The following is a 20,461-nucleotide window of genomic DNA, read 5'->3' on the forward strand; positions in this document are numbered from 1 at the left end:
ACTTTAACATATGAATATATTTTATAGTTACATTTACTCCTCTTATATTTTAACTCCTGAAACCAAGTGTAATGGGTAATTATGGTGGGCATGGAGAGAATGAGGATAGGTCTATTCTATTCATACGCATTTTATAAATTGTCACAAGACTGCATACAGGGGGTCCATAGCATCACAGGCCCTGAGCACATACTGTGTGCATTTGCAGGGTACAGAATTGGCCATCAAAAAGCAACAATCACAGGCCCTTCCATCCAGAAAATCAGAACCTTTGGAGAAAGAATATGCATACATCCTATTATAACACAAAGTTATAGAAGAAATGTACACAAAGTGCTATGGAAAATGCAAGGGAGGCCATAAATCATCAGCCTTGGGGAAGTCAAGTTTGAAATGGCATCTTTAACTCACATCAAAATGCAATCCTGGGGAGCAATGCATCTGGAAAACAACCTTGACCAAAAGGGGGAAATATTAAATACAAATGAGGTCTTATGGCTAAGAGATTTCAAAGTGAGTTGGGAGGTCATTCCAAAGGTTACACTTAATGCTTGTCTTAGGAGGAGCTCGCTTACTGCCACAGTAAATAGTCCCTAAGCAGGGGTGCTTCTGAGGACTCTAGAGACCTGTGGACCCTATAGCAGAGCAGGCAACCCCAGGAATTCAGCACCTACCTGTGGGCCTTACCATGGAATATGTGATAAACTATCCTCCCAATGTTTTCGAGTTGAACTCATATATAAATCTCTTATACACGGTTCTTAAGCCCCTTATATTTGAACCTATAATTTGCACTAAACCCAGTGCTAATACGTGTTCCAGAAACTTAAATCTTCTGGCTGTTCATATGCCAGTTGAGTCCTGAATCTCAGCAGAATTTCAGCCAACACCTACTCTCCAGTTCATCAGACTTACCAGGACAACCAGCAAAAGCATAATGAAGGACAAGGCCCATCCCCAAAACCAGAGAGTATCTACAACTGCAAGTAAGACAGTTCCATCCATCTGCCACATGGGATGGAAGCCCCCTCTCCAGTGGAAGCAGAGTTGGCATCACCATGCCCAAATCCTCAAGATTAAGGAATGAACAAACATAAGCGGGGACTGCAACTATGAGCTAAAGTAGTCATATCATTCCAGTAATGGAAGAAAACTGTAACATGGATATGAAGGCAGTGGTCACCAGAGCTTCTAAGGGCAGGGAGAGGGAAGAATAGGTGTAACATGGGGCATTTTTTTGGACATTGCCATTGTTCTGCATGACACTGCAATGACAGATACAGGCTATTACACATTTTGTCAAAACCTATAAAATTGTGCAGTGCAAAGTGTAAAACATAATGTAAACTATAGACCATGGTTAGTAGCAATGCTTCAATATTTGTTCATCATTTGTAACATGTATCACAGTAATGAAAGATGTTAGTGGGGAAAAGTGTGGGAGAGCGAGGGTGGGATATATGGGAATCCCCTACATTTTCTACGTAACATTTATGTAATCTAAAGCTTCATTAAAATTAAAATTAGGGGAGTAGGTGTAGCTCAGTGGCTGAGCATCTGCTTCCCATGTGCAAAGTCTAGGTTTCAATCCCCAGTACCTCCTAAAATTAAATTTAATTTCATTTTTTAAAAATTTTAAAGCAGTAGGATCTAATTATGGTTTCTGAAGAAGTCATGCATTCATTTTGTGAACTCTTCTCCACCACCAGAATCCCTGACCAGTTAGAAGAGAACTTTATAAAAAAACTTGGCACCATGTCTGGATAATAATAATTAACATTTTTTGGCATGTATTACATGTCAGGTACTGTTCTAAGGGCTTTGTTTGTATGAATTAATATAATCAGCACAACATCTCAGTGAGGGTCTTACTGTTATTAAAACCACTTCTTATTTGGGAAACCCAAGGTAGAAGTAATGTATATTGTAAAAAGCTCTCTAAGCCAATAGAGCTTGTGGAACTGGATTCCAGTACCACAAGGGCCATGGTCAGAATCCACCTTTACCATTACAATATGCTGGTACCCACCAGGTCCCAGTGACACTTATCAGATATACCTGATAATCTGGCTCACTCCCCAAAAGAGCTGGAGCTTTCTCAAGGACAAACCTCTTTCTTATTAGAGCTATTTTCCCAGAAAACAGCCTCATGATGATTACTGCTCATGGCATTTTAATCAATGAGTGCAATACCCACTAAAGTCAAGTGAATGGGGGCAAAGAATTTGATTCGTTCTCCATAGTGAGCTGCATTCCTAGTACTCTGAGCCACTGAACCACAAGACCACTGAGGCATGTCTGCGGCTCAGGCATGCCTGAGGACTCAGGGTTGCAAAGTCTTGTCACTTTCCCACTCTGTTGCTTCCAGGTATGGTTCTAAAATACTTAGCTGTGACTTAAAGGTAAAAAAAGAAAACAAATCACAAACACTGGCCATGTGCTTTTACTTGTTGAATTTTTCCTTGATTTTAAATTACAAGTTAATCTAAGGACTAGTATCTTTCTAATCATTTATCTTCAAAATAAGAAGAAACTATGCTTATAAATCAAATTTCCTAATTTCTCCTCAAAGGGACAGAGTAACCCTCAGATTAAGAGTGTTGTTGGGCAGCAGAGAAAGGAGGAAATGAACTTTTCCCATATTAACTCCTAATTATATATAAGAGAATTTGGTTTAGGCACTGCTCCTCAATCATCATTCATTTATTTACCAACATTTATTGAGCTTCTACAACAGACATAATACCACCCACCTGCCAGAATTAGGGAAACAAATCAAATACTATCTCTGATTCAAAAACTCAGAGTCCTGGTAGTTACCAGGTCAGATGGCCCCTCTTTGGAAATGGTGTTTATGTGTGATGAATCTGGACTCAGATGGGATCTCTCTTCATAAGACTTTCATGCTAATGTGCTGGAGGTGCAGTTAGTGTTGGGGTTTAAGATATATTTAGGGGATTTGAATCTCTGGACTGACAATGTGATAGCCAGGTCCTGAGCCTCAACAGACTCCAGCACCTACAATCTGATTCATTGGATTCACCACACTCAGCTAAGATGGAGTTGAAGAAGGACAACCACCACACCATGGAGCCTAGAGTGATTACAACTGAAAGTGGGAGGATTGCATCCAGCATCCATGTGGAATCTGAGCCTCCTCTTGACATAGAGGTGCAATGAACACAACCAATCCAATGTCCACATAGAAGAGGTGGCATTGGATTGGAAAAGTGGACATGGTGGCTGATGGGTATGGGGAAATACAGGAAGAGATGAGAGGTGGAGGCGTCTTTGGGACATGGAGCTGCCCTGGATGGTGCTTCAGGGGCAATCACCGGACATTGTAACTCCTCACAGGGCCCACTGGATGGAATGGGGGAGAGTATGGGCCATGATGTGGACCATTGACCATGAGGTGCAGAGGTGCCCAAAGATGTACTTACCAAATGCAATGGATGTGTCATGATGATGGGAACGAGTGTTGCTGGTGAGGGGAGAGGTGGGGTGCGGGGGTGGGGTTGAATGGGACCTCATATATATATTTTTAATGTAATATTATTACAAAGTCAATTAAAAAAAAAAAAACTCAGAGTCCAGTAAGGAACTCAGAGAAGAAATTACAACAAAAACATGATGAGGGTAATGATAAATTTCTGGGTGCTATGGGGAGCCCCTCTGACTCCAGAAGAAGTAATGTAAGAAGTCAGCCAGGTGGGTTGTGGGACATGGTGAGGTGGGAAGATACTTGGATAGAGTGTTTCAGAGAAGGTGGAAAAGCATTTTCCAGGATATGGAGAGAGAATAATTGGCATATGCAATTATAAAGAACACTTCCTGAAATACAGAGCAAACCAGTGACTCCAGATAAGCCTCAGAAATCCTCACATATGGCAGCTATTTCTTTCCCCCACAGGGTCTACATGTGGAGGCAGCTGACTCCTTGATTCTCACTGTGACCTTCGGTCTACACCGCTGCTCCCCACCACTTTGAATCTCAGTCACCAGAAAACATCACCCACTGTCTTCACTGCTGCTGCCATCTACCAATCACTAAACCACGTCTCCTTGTCTCTGGAAGATGCATCACCTCCTTCTCTAGTTCTATTCTCTTTTTACTTGTTGACTTTAGTATTTATGTAGCATGTCCTCCTAGCACTCGGGCCTCTCAGTTCCTTGGCGTCTTCTTCTCTGTCTATCCTGACCTCAACCAGTTCTTTTCCACTCATGACTGATTTATGCCCTCGACCTTGTCGTTTCTAATAACCACGACCCTCCCAAGTCTCAATTCAATGCATTCTTCCTCTGATACATGCTATTTTCCCAGATAATCTCTGCCTCCAACAATCACTCAGCCTTCAAAATCTCAATTCAATACCATCCCTCATCCCCTTGGTGTTTTCCTACCTTCTCTCTGAGTTTAAGGTCACCATCATTATTACAATCACATATTTGCACACACTCTAGACTCTGAAAGAAAGTTGAAGTGGAGTAGAAGTGCCCACACTGCATTCCCTCTGACTCTCTTAAATGAACCAACTGTGCTCTCATGAGGGACACCTCTTCCACCTGCATGAGATCCCACCCCCAGACCCATATAGAACAAGATTCCAGCAACCCACTCTCCTTCCTTCCAGCTTACATCAATTGTTGGCCCTCCTCTGGATCATTTTCATCAGTATACAAATATGCAGCTATTGGTGTTATCTTTGAAACATCCTTCTCTTAACCTCACTAGCCTATCTTGATGTCACCCTATTTCTTGACTCCCTTCTGCACAAAGCTCCTGGAAAGAGGTGCCGTTTCCAATTCCTCTCCTCCCCTTTTCTCTTAAACCCACTCCAAAAAGACCTTCAGATGGCCATCATACCACTGACACTGCTTTTATCAAGGTTACATTGACTTTGACATAATAAATGCAAAGGTCAATTCTCAGTCTTCACTTTACTTGACATTCAGTACTTTTGATTCACTCCATAACTCTCTTACTTATCAACCTTGATCGTTCCCATATCTTCTTCCCTCAACTGCTCATTCTTCCTTGCCTCCACGTTCTTCATGATGGAGTGCCCCAGGGCTCAATACTTTGTCTTCTCCTCTTCTCTCCCTGCACACATGTCCCTGGTGAGCCCATTACCAGCAAACAAATTTGCCTCAGACCTTGAGTCCATCGTGTACACCAGAATTCTAAGGTTAATGTTAGCTACATAATAACAACTGACTTAAAGGTCTGATAAAGTTCCCCTCTCACTGTCTCTTATCTTCTCTAAGCCAAATTAAGGACAAAACAGTACTGACCTGATTCTTAACAAATGTTCACTCTAAACCTTCTGGGAGGGATGTTACCTCCCTTGGATTCCCATTTTAATGAAGCTTCACATTAAAGAAAGCAAGTAGTACTATCGGGGACTAATAAGGAGCATGTTGGCTCTAAATCAGTTGTTTTCAGTTTTCTCTCCCTCTAATTGAGAACTACTGTCCTAAAACATGATCTCATTCTGATTGCTTTTGTGCAAATTGGCTTTGTTGCTAAGTAACACACTGTGAACTGATAACCATTAAGGTTGCCTGGCACCCAAATCAGAAGATGAAACCTGTGTAGCATTGTTGGGTACTTGATTTAAGCCCAAACACAATCACAATAGAGTTTACTGTGGTCCAAGGAAGATACATTTTTTAATTAAAATAGATGACCTGTGAGTTACAAAAAAAAAAGTTGTACATAACCAATTTTCTATTTAGTAACGTGTAGTCCTTAACATACTTAGACATTTCTCATTAAGTACCAACTCAAATTTAAGATAGATTTAAATTATACAAAGGAAATGTCTTTCCTATTTATCCAATTCTCCACTGTCATTAATATTATTATTAGCTGTCACTTTTGAAGACATCGTGACACATGTAACAGCCTACCTGCAGCAGATGTCCACTTAACATGTCAACAAGGTAAACTTTGAGAGAGGAGAAAAAAGGAGAAAGGACCACGTAAATAAAATAAATCAATTACACCACAGACTTATGCCCCTCAAGGTGTTTTCCCACTAGTAAAGACTTGATTTTTAGAAGACATTCTCCATGTGGCATCTATCCAAAGCAAGTGTTTTAGTTTCCTTCACTGCTGCAATGAGGGGCTAATACAATGGGAATTTATTAGCTCATAAGTTTTTCAGGCTAGGAAAAGTCCAAATCAAAGTGTCATCAATGTTTTCTTCCTAAAGATTGGCATTCTGAGACTGGCTGCCAGTGATCCTTGGTCCTGGACTGCTCTGTCATATGGCAATGCACATGGTGGCCTCTCCTGGCCTCTCCCTTCTCTTCCAGCTTCCACTGACAGTCAGTGTTTTGCTACCCATGCTTTATTTCTATCTGAATTTTATTTTGTTTGTAAAGGACTCCAGTAATAGGATTAAGAGCCATTCTCATTGAGTGGGGCCCTTAACCTCATTGAAAAGGTCTTATTTACTATGGGTACACACACAACAGAAAAGGATTAAGTTTAAGAACATATATCTCTGGAGTAAAAAGTTCCAAACCACCGCAGAGAGCTTTGATTTGTTCTATATTCCCATTTGTCTTATAACTGTCAGCTTGTTCAACTTAAAATCATCCAGAGAAATAGTGATCCCTTCCAACATGGAGAAATAAAACTGGCCACAGTGCATTGATTGAGAAGCAGCATGCCATTTTCCAAAGTCACTGTCACCTACGAGGGCAGTAAGGGCCAGCACAATTTCCACCTGATGTACTGCTTTCTGACTCTGCTCCCTGCCTATAACGCACCTCTGCGATAGCCTGGATTTGTTGTTTTGCTTTGTTTCTTTTCTCCAACAAAAGAATTTTTACAATGCCAACTAACTTTGCCCCTCTGGGATCCCATGTGTGCAATCACACTGATCTTCCCCCGAACAACTCATTCAAGGTCTTATGTTCCAGATGAAGGCCCCATAATGATTCAGGGTTCCTCCATCGTGTGCTCTCCCCTCTTACGGTGCTGCTGCCCTGCCCCACCCACCACAATGCTGAGAGGGTATTTTCAGCCACTGTCACCTGCATTCACCAGACTCTGGCACAGTCCATCAGCATTTGAGAATGCATTGCCTCTGCTTCTCCTCAGACCCTTGGAATGACCTGGACAAATGCCCAAGCCTCAGTTAGAGCAACAACACTTGAAAGGTGTGAAAGAAGCCCTTGCGTCCTCCCAGCAAGGGTGAATCTCCTTTGACCCCAGGCCTCCATCCCCACTTTATTGCCCAGCGACCAGCCCAGGGAATATGTGTCATAGTGCAAGAGAAAAACACTGGACTTTGCATCAGAGAAGCCAGATCACTTCTAGCTGGGTGACATTGTCTCCCAGAACTCCAGTCCCCTCACCGTAACCAGATATATCCCTCACCAACCACCAACAGGGAGTTAGACTCCAGGAAGAAAAGGCATATGGAAGGCACCTGGCACACAGCACCTAGGAAACCTGACACATGAGGGCTGTCCTTGTTTTGACCACTTGGGTACCTGGTTGCAGAGATGAGTCCAGAAGCAGAAGTCCAAGCCCGCCCCCCCCCCAACCATCTAAGAAAGATCACAGGGTATTCTTTTCCTGCCATGGTGACAGGGCTGCAAGGGGGAAGGTAACTGATCTTGCAGGTTCGCAGGATTTGGGTGTACCGAGGAAACAGGTGCAACCTTTGAGGAAGGACAAGAGATAAGAAAAACCACCCAATGCAGGGTGTGTGCCACCCCCTGCACTGTGGGGGAGCATCACTCCACTGGCAGGGGCTGGGCCCCTCAAACTTAGAGCACAGGACCACAAAACCCCTACATGCTTTTACATATACTCGATGCAGGTTATACACCCTTATTTTTAGAAATGAAGCTCTCCCAAAAATATTTTACAATAATGATAAGCAATGGCACTGCATCCACTGATAGACCTTGAACAAATTGTTATTATTTTGGTTTGCAGTACGATGTGAAAGAAAAAGCTTCCTGTGCTTTCTGTCTTTGTGGCAATCCAGATTGAATAGAGGAATATATGTGAAAAATTAAAAAATTAAAAATAATATACAATGGCACATAAGAGTTCAATTAAAATTCACATTTTCTTCTTAGACATGTATAGTTAACTGCCATTTATACTTGCACACTTGCCTCAAACATGCTCCTTCTGCCAAATGCTCATTCCCTGTTCTGTTTTTCAAAGTCAGTCCAAAACCATGGAGGCAAGAACGCAGTGATATGACATAGTCAAGGTACTAAAAGAAAAAAATTTCCAACCAAGAATACTCTATCCAGCAAAGTTAGCATTCAAAAATGATGGAGAGTTCAAAATATTCACAGGTAAACAGAAACTAAGAGAGTATGCCAACAAGAATCCTGCCCTTCAAGAAATACTAAAGGGAGTTGTGCAGGAAGAAAATAAAAAAACAATAGAGACAGAGTTGGAGGAGAGTGTAAGAGCAACTAAAAAGACAAAAACAGGAAAAGAAAACCAAACAAAATATGACAAACACAAATCCAAAGAAAATATGGCTAATGTAAGTAATTCCTTGAAAGTAATAACACTAAATTACTGAGTCAAGAGACTCAGACTGGAAGATTGGAGAAGGAAATATGACCCATCTATATGCTGTCTACAAGAAACACATCTTAGACCCAGGGATTCAAGGGGGTTGAAAGTGAATGGCTGGAAAACAATCTTACAAGCAAACAATAACCAAGAAAGGGCAGGAGTAGCTATATTAATATCAGACAAAATAGACTTTAAATGCAAAACAATTGTGAGAGACAAAGATGGATGCTACATATTAGTGAAAGGGATAATCTTTCAAGAAGAAAGAACAATCATAAACATTTATGCTCCTAAGAAGGGTGCCTCCAAATACATGAGGCAAACACTGGAAAAACTAAGTGAAGGGATAGATGCCTCTACAATTATAGTGGGGGACTTTAATACACCACTATCAACTCTGGACAGAACATCTCAAAAGAGAATCAATAAAGAAACAAAAACTTTGAACAATATATTACAGGAGCTGGACTTAATAGACATATACAGAACATTACACCCAAATACAGCAGGATATACATTCTTCTCAAGTGCACATGGATCATTCTTCAAGACAGATCACATGCTAGGCCACAGAAAAAGTCTCAATAAATTCAGAAAGATTAAAATCATAAAAAATAATTTCTCTGAACACAGTGGAATAAAGCTGGAAACCTGCAAGGGCCAGAGACCCAGATTTGGCACCAAGATTTGGAAGTTAAACAACACACTCTTAGAAAAAGAGTGGATCAAGGAGGAAATCTCAAAAGAAGTTAATAACTACCTTGAAACTAATGAAAATGATAACACACCATATGCAAACTTATAGGATGCAGCAAAAGCAGTACTGAGAGGGAAATTTATAGTAATAAATTCATACATCAAAAAAGAAGGAAGAGCTAAAATTGAAGAACTAACTGCACACTTGGAGGAATTAGTAAAAACAGCAACAACAAACTAACCCCAAAGGAAGAAGAAAGTAAGAACAAAGATCAGAACAGAACTAAATGAAACAGAAAATAAGAAAACACTTGAAAAAAAATAAACAAAACCAAGAGCTGGTTCTTTGAGAAGATCAATAAAATTGACAAACCCTTAGCCAGACTAAAAAGAAAAAAAGAGAGAAGATGCAAATACACAAACTAAGAAATGAGAAAGGAGATATCACGACTGACCCCACAGAAACAAAGACTATTATAAGATGATACTTTGAAAAACTATATGCCAACAAGAAGGACAATTTAGAGGAAATGGACAAATTCCTAGAAACACATAAGCAGCCTACATTGACAAAAGAAAAAATTGATGATCTCAACAAACCAATCACAAGTAAAGAGATAGAATCAGTCATTAAAAACCTCCCAACTAAGAAGATCCCTGGGCCAGACAGCTTCACAGGTGAATTCTACCAAACATTCTGGAAAGAGCTAACACCAATCTTGTTTAAACTCTTTCCAATAATCAAAATAGCAAGAACATTGCCTAACTCATTCTATGATGCCAACATTACTCTAGTACCAAAGCCAAACAAAGACATCGCAAGAAAGGAAAATTACAGACCAGTCTCTCTAATGAACCTAGATGTGAAAATCCTCAATAAAATACTTGCTAATAGTATTTAACAACACATTAAACAACTTATACACCATGACCAAGTGGGATTCATTCCCGGTATGCAAGGATGGTTAAACATAAGAAAATCAATTAATGTAATACACCATATAAACAGATTGAAGGGAAAAAAATCACATGATCATATCTATAGATGCAGAAAAAGCATTTGACAAAATACAGCACCATTTCTTGATAAAAACACTGTAAAAGATTGGAGTAGAAGGAAACTTTCTGAACATGACAAAGAGTATATATGAAAAACCCACAGCTAACATCATTTACAATAGTGAAATCCTAAAATCTTTCCTTCTAAGATCAAGAACAAGACAAGGATGCCTGCTATCACCCCTCCGATTTAACATAGTCTTAGAAGTACTTGCTCAAACACCAAGGCAAGAACCAGACATAAAAGGCATTCAAATTGGAAAGGAAGAAGTCAAAATTTCACTATTTGCAGATGATATGACCCTATACATAGAAAACCCTGAGAAGTCTACAAAAAAGCTTCTAGAACTTATAAATGAGTTCAGTAAAGTCACAGGTTAAAAGATCAATGTGCAAAAATCAGTAGCATTTCTGTACATCAATAATGAGCAATCTGAGGAGGAAATCAGGAATCAAATACCATTCACAATAGTAAATTAAAAAATCAAATACCTAGTAATAAATTTAACTAAAGATGTAAACAACTTATACACAGAGAACTACACTAGACTGTTCAAGGAAATCAAAGAAGACCTAAATAAATGGAAGAATATTCCCTATTCATGGATAGGAAGACTAAATATTATTGTCTATCCTACCAATACTGATCTACAGATTCAATGCAATCCCAATAAAAATCAACACAGCATTCTTTAATGAACTAAAGAAACTAACTATGAAATTTATTTGGAAAGGTAAGAGGCCCCGAATAGCCAAAGACATATTGAAAAAGAAAAATGAAATTGGAGGAATCATACTATCTGACTTCAAAACATACTACAAATCTACAGTAGTGAAAACGGCATGGTATTGGCACAAGGAGAGACACATTGACCAATGGAACTGAACTGAGAGTTCTGATATAGATCCTCATATGTAAAGCCATATGGTATTGACAAGGCCACCAAACCCTCTCAACTGGGAGAGAATGGCCTCTTCAACAAACGGTGCCTGGAGAACTGGATACCCATATGTAAAAGAACGAAAGAGGATTACCAACTCACACCTTATAGAAAAATCAACTCAAGACAGATCAAAGACATAAATATAAGAGCCAAGACCATAAAGACCTTGGAAAGTAATGTAGGGAAGCATCTACAGGACCTTGTAATAGGAAATGGCTTCATGAACTTCACACCAAAAGCACAATCAGCAAAATAACAAATAGATAAATGGGACTTCCTCAAAATTAAAGCCTTCTGCACCTCAAAGGAGTATGTCAAGAAAGTGAAAAGAGAGCCTACACAATGGGAGAAAATATTTGGTAACCATATATCTGATAAGAGACTTAGATCTTGCATATATAAAGAACTCCTATATCTTGAAAATAAAAAGACAAACAGCCCATTTAAAAAATGGAGAAAAATCTAAGCCCCCTCTTGACATAGATGTGGAATGGACACAACCAAGCCAAGGTCCACAGAAAGGAGGAATAGAATATGGATTAGAGTGGACTTACTAATATTCTATTCATGAACTATTGTGATTAGTAATCGAAGAAAATGTGGCATTGGTGTGGACAAAGTGGCCATGGTGGCTGCTGGGTGTGGGGAATGGGAGGAAGAGATGAGATGTGGAGGCATTTTTGGGACTTGGAGTTGTCCTGGGTGGTGCGGCAGGGACAATTACTGGATATTGTAGGTCCTCCCATGGCCCACTTGATGGAACGTGGGAGAGTGTGGGCTATGATGTGGACCATTGACCATGAGGTGCAATGATGCTCAGAGATGTATTCACCAAATGCAATGAATGTGTCATGGTGATGGAGGAGAATGTTGCTATGGGGGGAGTAGTGGGGTGAGGGGGGTGGAAGGTATATGGGGACCTCATATTTTTTAATGTAATATTTTAAAAAATGAATTTTAAAAAGTGGGGAAAAGATTTGAACAAACACTTCTCCAAAGAAGATATACAAATGGCTAAAAAACACAATAAAAATGCTCAAAATCAGTAGCTATTAGGGAAATGCAAATCAAAACAATGAGATACCATCTTACTCCCATAAGACTGGCAGCTATCAAAAAATCAGAAGACTACAATTGTTGGAGAGGATGTGGAGGAAGGTGAACACTCATCCACTGCTGTTGGGAATGCAGAAGGATCCAGCCATTCTGAAGGACAGTTTGGCAGTTTCTCAAAAAACTAGCTATAGATTTGCCATATGACCCAGCAATTCCACCACTGGGTATATATCCAATAGAACGGAAAACAAGTACACAAACTGATATATGTACACCAATGTTCATAGCAGCACTATTCACTATTGCCAAAAGTTGGAATCAACCCAAATGCCCATCAACAGATAAATGGAAAAATAAAATGTGGTATGCAATACTACTCAGCTATAAGAACAAATAGAGTACAAACATATGTGATAACCTGGATGAATCTTGAGAACCTGATGTTGAGTAAAGCAAGCCAGGCATTGAAGGGCAAATACTACATGACCTCTCCGATATGAAATAAGTAAACCAAGCTGTCTCAGAGAGCTAGAGACTGGATGATAAACTTAAAGGAAGTTGGGGGTAGAGGAAGGTTGCAAGCTCACACCTACACGGGTAAAATCTATGATAAGCTGGAGGTAAGTATTTGTACAGGGAAGTGATAAAATGGGGGCATAGGGATAACTTTGGATGGGGTTGTGTGGGCTTGAGGGGGACTAGGGATGGGAGGATGGGTCAGACGATCCAATAAATTGGGGAGAAGGTTGGGGGAACATTTGAACATAGGAGATTGTCAGGTATGTGGTTGAAATTATAATGCAGAGAAAACTCTTTAGAAAATATAATATGGAAGGTTACCTGTTTAAGATGCTTAAGGGGGGGGGGGCATCTGACACAGGGCAAGCTTCTATGGAGTGTGTGAGTGCTCATTTTGTCATATTGGTTATATCTTTGGATGGAGACCCATACAATTAGAGTGAAGGTATACCCACATCCCGGGGAGGACTGATGTTCTCAAACAGAGGGAACTGTATCTCTTGAGAAAATTGATGGCTTCCAATGGGTTAGGGCAGTCGAGTACGTTAAGCCCTCAGCATTTTTGCAAGTATCTCTGAATATCGTCCTTCAAGTAATGAAGATTGATTGTCATGGTGGGCCCTGAGGGGAGGGGGAAAGAGGTGTTGAATACATGGAATCAGTGTAACTGTGAGGCAATTTAAGTGCTCCACAAGATCATGCAATGATGGATATAGGATATGTTAAATTACACCAAAAATGTATAAAAGTATATAGGCTAAAATGTAAACCATAATGTAAAACATAAGATAACTAAAAATTTAGAAAATTGTATAGTCTAAAATATAAACCATAATGTAAACCTAAATGGAACCATGTTTGAAAGCTAGTGTTTCAGTATCTTTACATCAGCTGCAGCAAATATAATACGAACATGTAAAAAGATTAATGTTGGGGAAGGGACAAAGGATTTGATGTTGGATATGTGGGAATACCATATATTGTATATGTGAATTACTGTGATCTAAAACTTATGTGAAGACAAACTTAATAATTAGAAAAAAATGAAAGGAAGTAGACACTGTGGAAGAAATGGAAGAAACTGTCTTGCCACTGTATACACAAGGCAACACCTATAGCAGTGATGAAAGGCAACATGTCAAAAACAAAGCTTTTACATTTTTTCATTTTTTGATAACCCAATTTATTTTTCCTTTATTTAATTTTTCTACAATACTATGTATTCTATATCTAACCTTTAAACCCATCACTATATTCCATTTTACTATTAATGGAACCTGGCAATACATTGAGCTTCCTTTTGGAAGAAGTTTTGGACTACAGAGAGGTTCAACTATGGTGGGGGAGGAGCACTTCTGTGGGTGTTATTGGCGGGGGACACATGGTTGGGAGGGAGTTCTCCAGGGCATATATACAGGATAAATAGAAAGGTTTGGATATTTTCACAGTGGTTTCAGTTGGAAATGACAGATGAGAGAGTGCTGAGTTCCTGGCCAGGGGAGCTCTCTCACATTCCCCAATGGAACAGCAACAATCCCCCCAGTGCAATGGCAAACACCAACGAAGATAGATGGTCCAGTGTTGAGCCCTTGATACTGATGGCTCTGATTATGAGCCTGTGTGCCTGAAATATGAACTAGGCCTAGAGCTGCAGGGTGCCTAAGAGTTACCTCCTGAGAACGTCCATGCTGCTCAAATGTGGTCACTCTCTAAGCCAAACTCAGCATGTAGATGCATTGCCTTCCCCCCAGCATGGGATATGACTCCTGGGGATGAGCCTCCCTGGTGCCGAGGGATTACTACCAAGCACCAGCTGATGATATAACTAGAAAAAGACCTTGAATAAAGGGGTCAACTCAGACCAGCAGAATATCCTCAGCCTACATATAATATCAGCTGTTAAAAAACTGCTTTTTGACTTTGGATAAAAAGGGGAAATGGAAAGGACAAGTGAGGTTATATGGCTATGAGTCTCCAAAAAAGAGTCAGGAGGTCATCAGAGGGGTGATGCTTATGCACGCCTCAGTACGTTACTAGAGACAACCAAGGTAGATGGAAACCCAGGTGCTGGTTCTCCTGAGGGCTGCAGAGACCCACAGGTTCTATGGTCATGACAGATGGCTTTGGAGTTCAGGGTCACATCAGCTGGCCCTACTTTGGAGTTTGTCTTCCTGAGTGTGATGGAGTTGGACTCAGATATGACCTTTCTACACATGTCTCTTCTGTTATTTTTACCAGACCTGTAGTTGGCATTTAGGTTGGTGTATACTAAGGAGACCTGAATCCCTGAACTGTCCATGTGATGACCAGGCCCTGGGCCTCAGCAGACTTGTGGCTTCTACCCTTTGGTTTGTTGGACTTGCCCTGGCCAGCTGACAGGGAGATGAAGAAGGTCAACCACCACACCAGGGAGCCTAGAGTGCCTACAGTTGCAAGCAGGAGAATTGCATCCATTATCCATGTGGAATCTAAGGCCCCTCTTGATGTAGAGAGGGACTGGACGTAACCATCCCAGGGTCCAGAGGATGGAGGAATAGAGCATGGATTAGAGTGGACTTTCTGATGTTCTGCTGGGGAACTATTGTGATTAGTAAGGGAAGAAATTGTAGTAGTGATGTGGAGAGGGTAGCCATGGTGGCTGCTGATGGTAGGAGATGGAAGAAGAGATATGGTGTGTGGGCATTTTCAGGATTTGGAGTTGTCCTGGGTGGTGTTGCATGGATGGATGCTGGACACTGTGTGTCCTGTCATGGTCCATTTGGTGGACTGGGGGAGAATATGGACTACAATGTGGACCACTGTCCATGTGGTGCAGTGGTACTACAGAATGTATTCGCCAGGTGCAGTGGATGTTCCACAATGATGGAAAAGGTTGTTGATGTGGGAGGTGTGGGGTGGGTGAGGTGAGGGTTATATGGGAACCTCATAGTTTTTTAATGTAACATTTAAAAGAAAATAAAGAAGAAAAAAAAAGTCAGTCCATTGTGAGTGCCAAAGAAAATGCAATAGCCCCATGTGCCAAGAAGCCTTCTCAGTTAACTATCACTATTTTCTGAATCAAGGGCGCCACCCCCAGCAGCTGTCCTTGACTTCAGTTTCTCCACTTCTCCCTCCAATCCATTCTTCCAACCTCATCTCCTTCAAACACCACTTTCCTCTCTAACCAGGAACCTACCATTTCTCCCTTCTCTTTCTGGTCTATGCTTCTCTTAGACAATAATAACTGGAGAATCTTCCATTTGCCTCACTGGCCCATCCTGGATACCCCACTTATTTTCCACCTCTCCTCATACACACATGCTCCACTCTGGATCTGCCTCATTCTACTCTATTCTGGAATATGTTCAGCCTTCCATCTGGACTGACTGGTGTCCTCCCCATTCCTCAAGGATCTACCTGGACACCTCCCTCCACCTTGCACATTTAATTGGTCAACATGACCTGTAGCTTCTAACTTAGAAAAGCCTTCAAATCTGGGCCTTCCTCTCCATGCCCACTGGTGCTACCATAAACCACCCTTCTCTGTACCTCTTACTTTCTCAGGTCTCTCCATCTTTTGTCTCTCCCATTGCCACAGCATCTGCTATGTTGTCATAAGATCCATCTTGCACATCTCAAGCTGAATCATGACCCCTTACTCATAACACCTTCTTGCAAGATGTTGCAGTGCCTTAACATGACTAAGAAGGCTCTTTACAACCAGGTTCCCAGTCTACCTTTTTGTTCTTTCCATTTCAGGACACCCATAAGAGTCATATGCTGTAGACACAGAACTTTCACTGACAGCCTATCCTATACTTTGCTTCCTTTGCTCACACTCGGGAGGACAAATCAAATCAAGTACAATGCCTTCCCTGACATTCCCAGTGTTAATGTGGCTATGACATTGTTCCAAGCTTAAGAACCATTTACAATTTATTTCTTTTCAGAAATTTAGCCACAGGTGACTGTTGGACAGTGTCTCCCTCTCTATGCTTTTCCTTATTTACACAGGAGCAGACGGAAGGAGGAGGAAAAGGATGACTGTTACTAACTTATTGATTTGCTGATGTAACTCCTTTGGGGTCCAAAGTGGAGCCTTTATGGAACCAAAGAGCAGCAGATGTTCCAGAACAGTGAGGTGGTCAAACAGGACATCGTGCTGAGGACACACCCCCAGCTCCCTTCTGATTGAAGCCAGATCTGTCCGCAGGTTCTTGCCATCGATGAAGATGGTTCCAGAAGTGGGAGGGTAGAGTCCTGTCAACATGGACCTGCCAGAGAAAAAGAAATCAGTAGGAAGAACACGCACCCTGACCTCTAAACACCCACTCGGCTCCAAGGTGAAGCAGACATCTTGAGAAGAGCCTTCTAAGACCTGCTTTCTACCCAGCAAGTTAAAGGTTGGGAGGAGCTTAGTCAAATGTGGGCTATTTCACCTTGGAAACCATTATGATAATGTTTATACCCCCAATATATACATATAGTGATCACAGCCCATTATACTTGGAAGGGACTTTGAGATTAAAAACCCCATCTTCATTTTCACAGATGAGGAAACAGGCTAAATAAATGACATATTTACCTAATATTTACTCATAGTTAAACTTAGACAAAGTAGAAATTCAAACTTTGACACTACCCCCCACTCTGAGGCCAGCCTTCCTTCTGCTACCTCCATGCTATCTTTCCATGTCAAAACACAGCAACTCAAGCAAACTGTCACCATACATTCACTCGTCTGACATTACCAAAGAAAGCCTAAGGATTGTTAGCTTTGCTTCATTGTTCCAGAAAGTTTACTATGTGTTTTAAAAGTGTTTTCTTCTTTCTAAAAAGTTAAACCACATACCTACCATAGGACCTAACAATTTTATTCTTTTTTTTCTCTTTATTTTTTTTAAATGTTATATTCAAAAAGTATAAGGGGTTCCCATATACCTCCCACCCCCCTCACCCCACTCCTCCCACATCAACAACCTCTTTCATCATTGTGGCACATTCATTGCATTTGGTGAATACATTTTGGAGTACTGCTGCAACTCATGGATAATGGTTTACATTGTAGTTTACACTCTCCCCCAGCCCACCCAGTGGGCCATGGCAGGACATACCCAAGAAAAATTGACATACGTCCACACAAAGATATATACACAAATGTTCATAGAGTCTTTAGTCATAAATAATCCCTAAAAAATGCAAACATCCTAAATGGCACCAAGAGGTGAAAGGCTAAAGAAATTGTGGTATGTGCATTCAATGGAACACTACTCAGCAGTAATAAAGAACACACACTGATGTTACAGCACTATCAAAGGATCTCCAAATCATTTTTGCTGAGTGACAGAAGCGGATACAACTCCATTAATATGAAATTTTAGAAAATGCATACTACATTATAGTAACAATCATATCAGGCATTCCTGGGGTCTGGAGGTCAAAGGAGAACAAAAAGAAACATTGAGGGAGATAGAAATGTTCAGAATCTTCACCAAGGCAGTGGTCTCAGCATTCTCCAAGCATCTATCAAAATTCACCCAACTGTGTGCTTAAAAGGTATGCTGCTTCTTGTCTGTCAATTAAGCCTCAATCAACTTGATTGCAAAGTGTGGTCTGTATTATTTTCAAAACCTGCTTTGTGGATGCTATAAAGTTGCTTGTACATATTTGATATGAGCCTCAGAGATTTTTGTGTTAAATAGTGAAGACTCAGCAAGTCAGTCCATTAATGGCTTCCAGCCTCTCATCCGAGAACTCGCAGGAAGAGGCAACCATTTAGGATGACACCACACGCACTTCGAAAGTTCACTAAAAGCAGTGCAGTCAGTGACCTCGAAACATCGAGAAACTTAATTTATTTCTCACCGTTCTGCTAAACCCAAACTTCTGGTTTTACTTGTAAGACATATGTATTATATAGAACCGTGTAAAATGCTGGCTTTTTGAATTGTTATTTGTGCAGTTTGCAGTTTTATGATCTGGAAACACTAAAAAAAATCCCTCAGGAGTATTTTCAGTTCTATTTCAGCAATCAAGAAAAAGAGAAAAATGTTCCATATTTTTTTCTTTCAATTTGTTTTCAACATGTGAGATTTCTGAAGTGATACGTATGTTATTTTTGTAACTTCCTTAATAAATCTCAGGGAAAAAAGTCCTTTCCACTTTTTTAACTGATAATAGTTTATTCTTTATGTTTAGTGATTAAAAAGAACAAAAAGAAAGTGGTTTATTCAAAAGAAAAGTTAAATCATTTTGGTGGCTTATCCTAAAAGAAACAATCATTTTCACAGATAGTACAGGGTTGTTTTGTGGTTCAAACCAGACAAGCTGAAAGCAAATTCTCAAACCACACAGGAAACAGAACATGAAAAAAAGCAAACAAAGAGGTGTTTTAAAATTTTGCCAATATCATACCGAAGTTCATCTTTGTATAGATTTGCAAGCAACATTGACCTGATGAGACCAGAGGAAGAGCATGGTGAATTACTGGTAGGGAATAAAGGAGTCAAAGAAAAAGAAATCTATCCACCCTACCCCTTTGACTGAACTCCATATCTAAAAGTTAATTGTGTGCTTAGAGACAGCACAGCTCTGGAATTAACATTTCTTCTTTCTAGGTCTCAAAACTTTGTGCTGATAAAGAAGTATTGTGTGCTAAAGGAACATGATGGATACAACCTACTCTGAAATGTTTAGAATATAGACAGATGATAGACAGATGATAGAAAGACATGATAGATAGATAGATAGATAGATAGATAGATAGATAGATAGATGATAGACAGACAGACAGACATAGAAAGAATGATGCAGCAAATTTGTTAATTGTTAGAAATGGCAGCTTTGGATATCTGTAGGGTGGGGGTAAGTATGTTGGCGTTCTCTGTATGGTTTTTGTTTTATTTCTTTATCTTGTAAGCCTGAAATTATTTCAAAATTAAAAGTTTAAGGAAAATAAAAATTAAAAAAGCTGTGAACTGAGGTGCACAAAAGAAAAGTAAGGAGAAGGAAGGGAAGGGGAGGGGAGGGGAGGGGAGGGGAGAGAGGGGAGGGGAGGGGAGAGGAGGGCTCAAACCTTCTGGCCCATAGGTAAGCTGATATTTTCTACAAAGCCACCTGACCAGCCTCTTATTGAGGTAACATAAGACGTACATAATGGTGGTTTTTCCAGCTCCATTTGTCCCCAGCAGGGCAGTGATTTGGTCCCTGTGGAAAGTGAGCGTGAGGTCTCGGACGGCCGCCTTGCTGCCCCCGTATTCTTTGGTCACCGACACCAGGGCTACCCCAGGGGAGCCTCCTTCAAGGCTTCCATCCTTATTCTGTGTCAATGTTCCTGTGAAGAAAAGGTAAAGTTTTCATCAGAGGACTTCAAAATCCCTAAAAAATCATTCTCATTCATTGGTAACCCAGTAGACTGTCTTTGAACTTGAATTCCAACTTTGTGAAACATGCAAAGAAGTTCCAAAATCTTCCTTTATTAAAATCAAGAAGTAAATTATAGAACGGCAAAAATCAAGTGAAATTGCTGGTCATAAAGTCCCTGTGATACCTGTCTCATTAAAAAAAAAATAGAAAGGCATGCATGTACATATATATGTGCAAAGAAGCATAGGAGGCAGGTGAGTTACACACTGAAACATAG

At 40.4% G+C, this 20,461-nt stretch overlaps 1 protein-coding gene and 1 non-coding gene across 2 annotated transcripts in view; one reads left to right on the forward strand and one right to left on the reverse strand.

Annotated features, from left to right (window-relative positions):
• Positions 1-20,461, reverse strand: part of ABCA13 (ATP binding cassette subfamily A member 13) — a 345,366-nt gene that overhangs the window by 209,541 nt on the left and 115,364 nt on the right. Inside the window, exons 21-22 of the mRNA XM_071215039.1 lie at positions 19,972-20,152; positions 16,875-17,093 (exon numbers count right to left, since the gene is read on the reverse strand). Of these exons, the coding sequence (XP_071071140.1) occupies positions 16,875-17,093; positions 19,972-20,152 (400 nt within the window). The remainder of the gene's footprint in view (positions 1-16,874; positions 17,094-19,971; positions 20,153-20,461) is intronic.
• Positions 7,911-8,033, forward strand: LOC111762065 (small nucleolar RNA SNORA31). Its single transcript, XR_002795276.2, has one exon. It is a non-coding gene; the product is annotated as a small nucleolar RNA SNORA31 (small nucleolar RNA).

Source organism: Dasypus novemcinctus, chromosome 5 (genome assembly GCF_030445035.2).
Source record: "Dasypus novemcinctus isolate mDasNov1 chromosome 5, mDasNov1.1.hap2, whole genome shotgun sequence".
In the NCBI taxonomy this organism is placed as follows: Eukaryota; Metazoa; Chordata; class Mammalia; order Cingulata; family Dasypodidae; genus Dasypus; species Dasypus novemcinctus.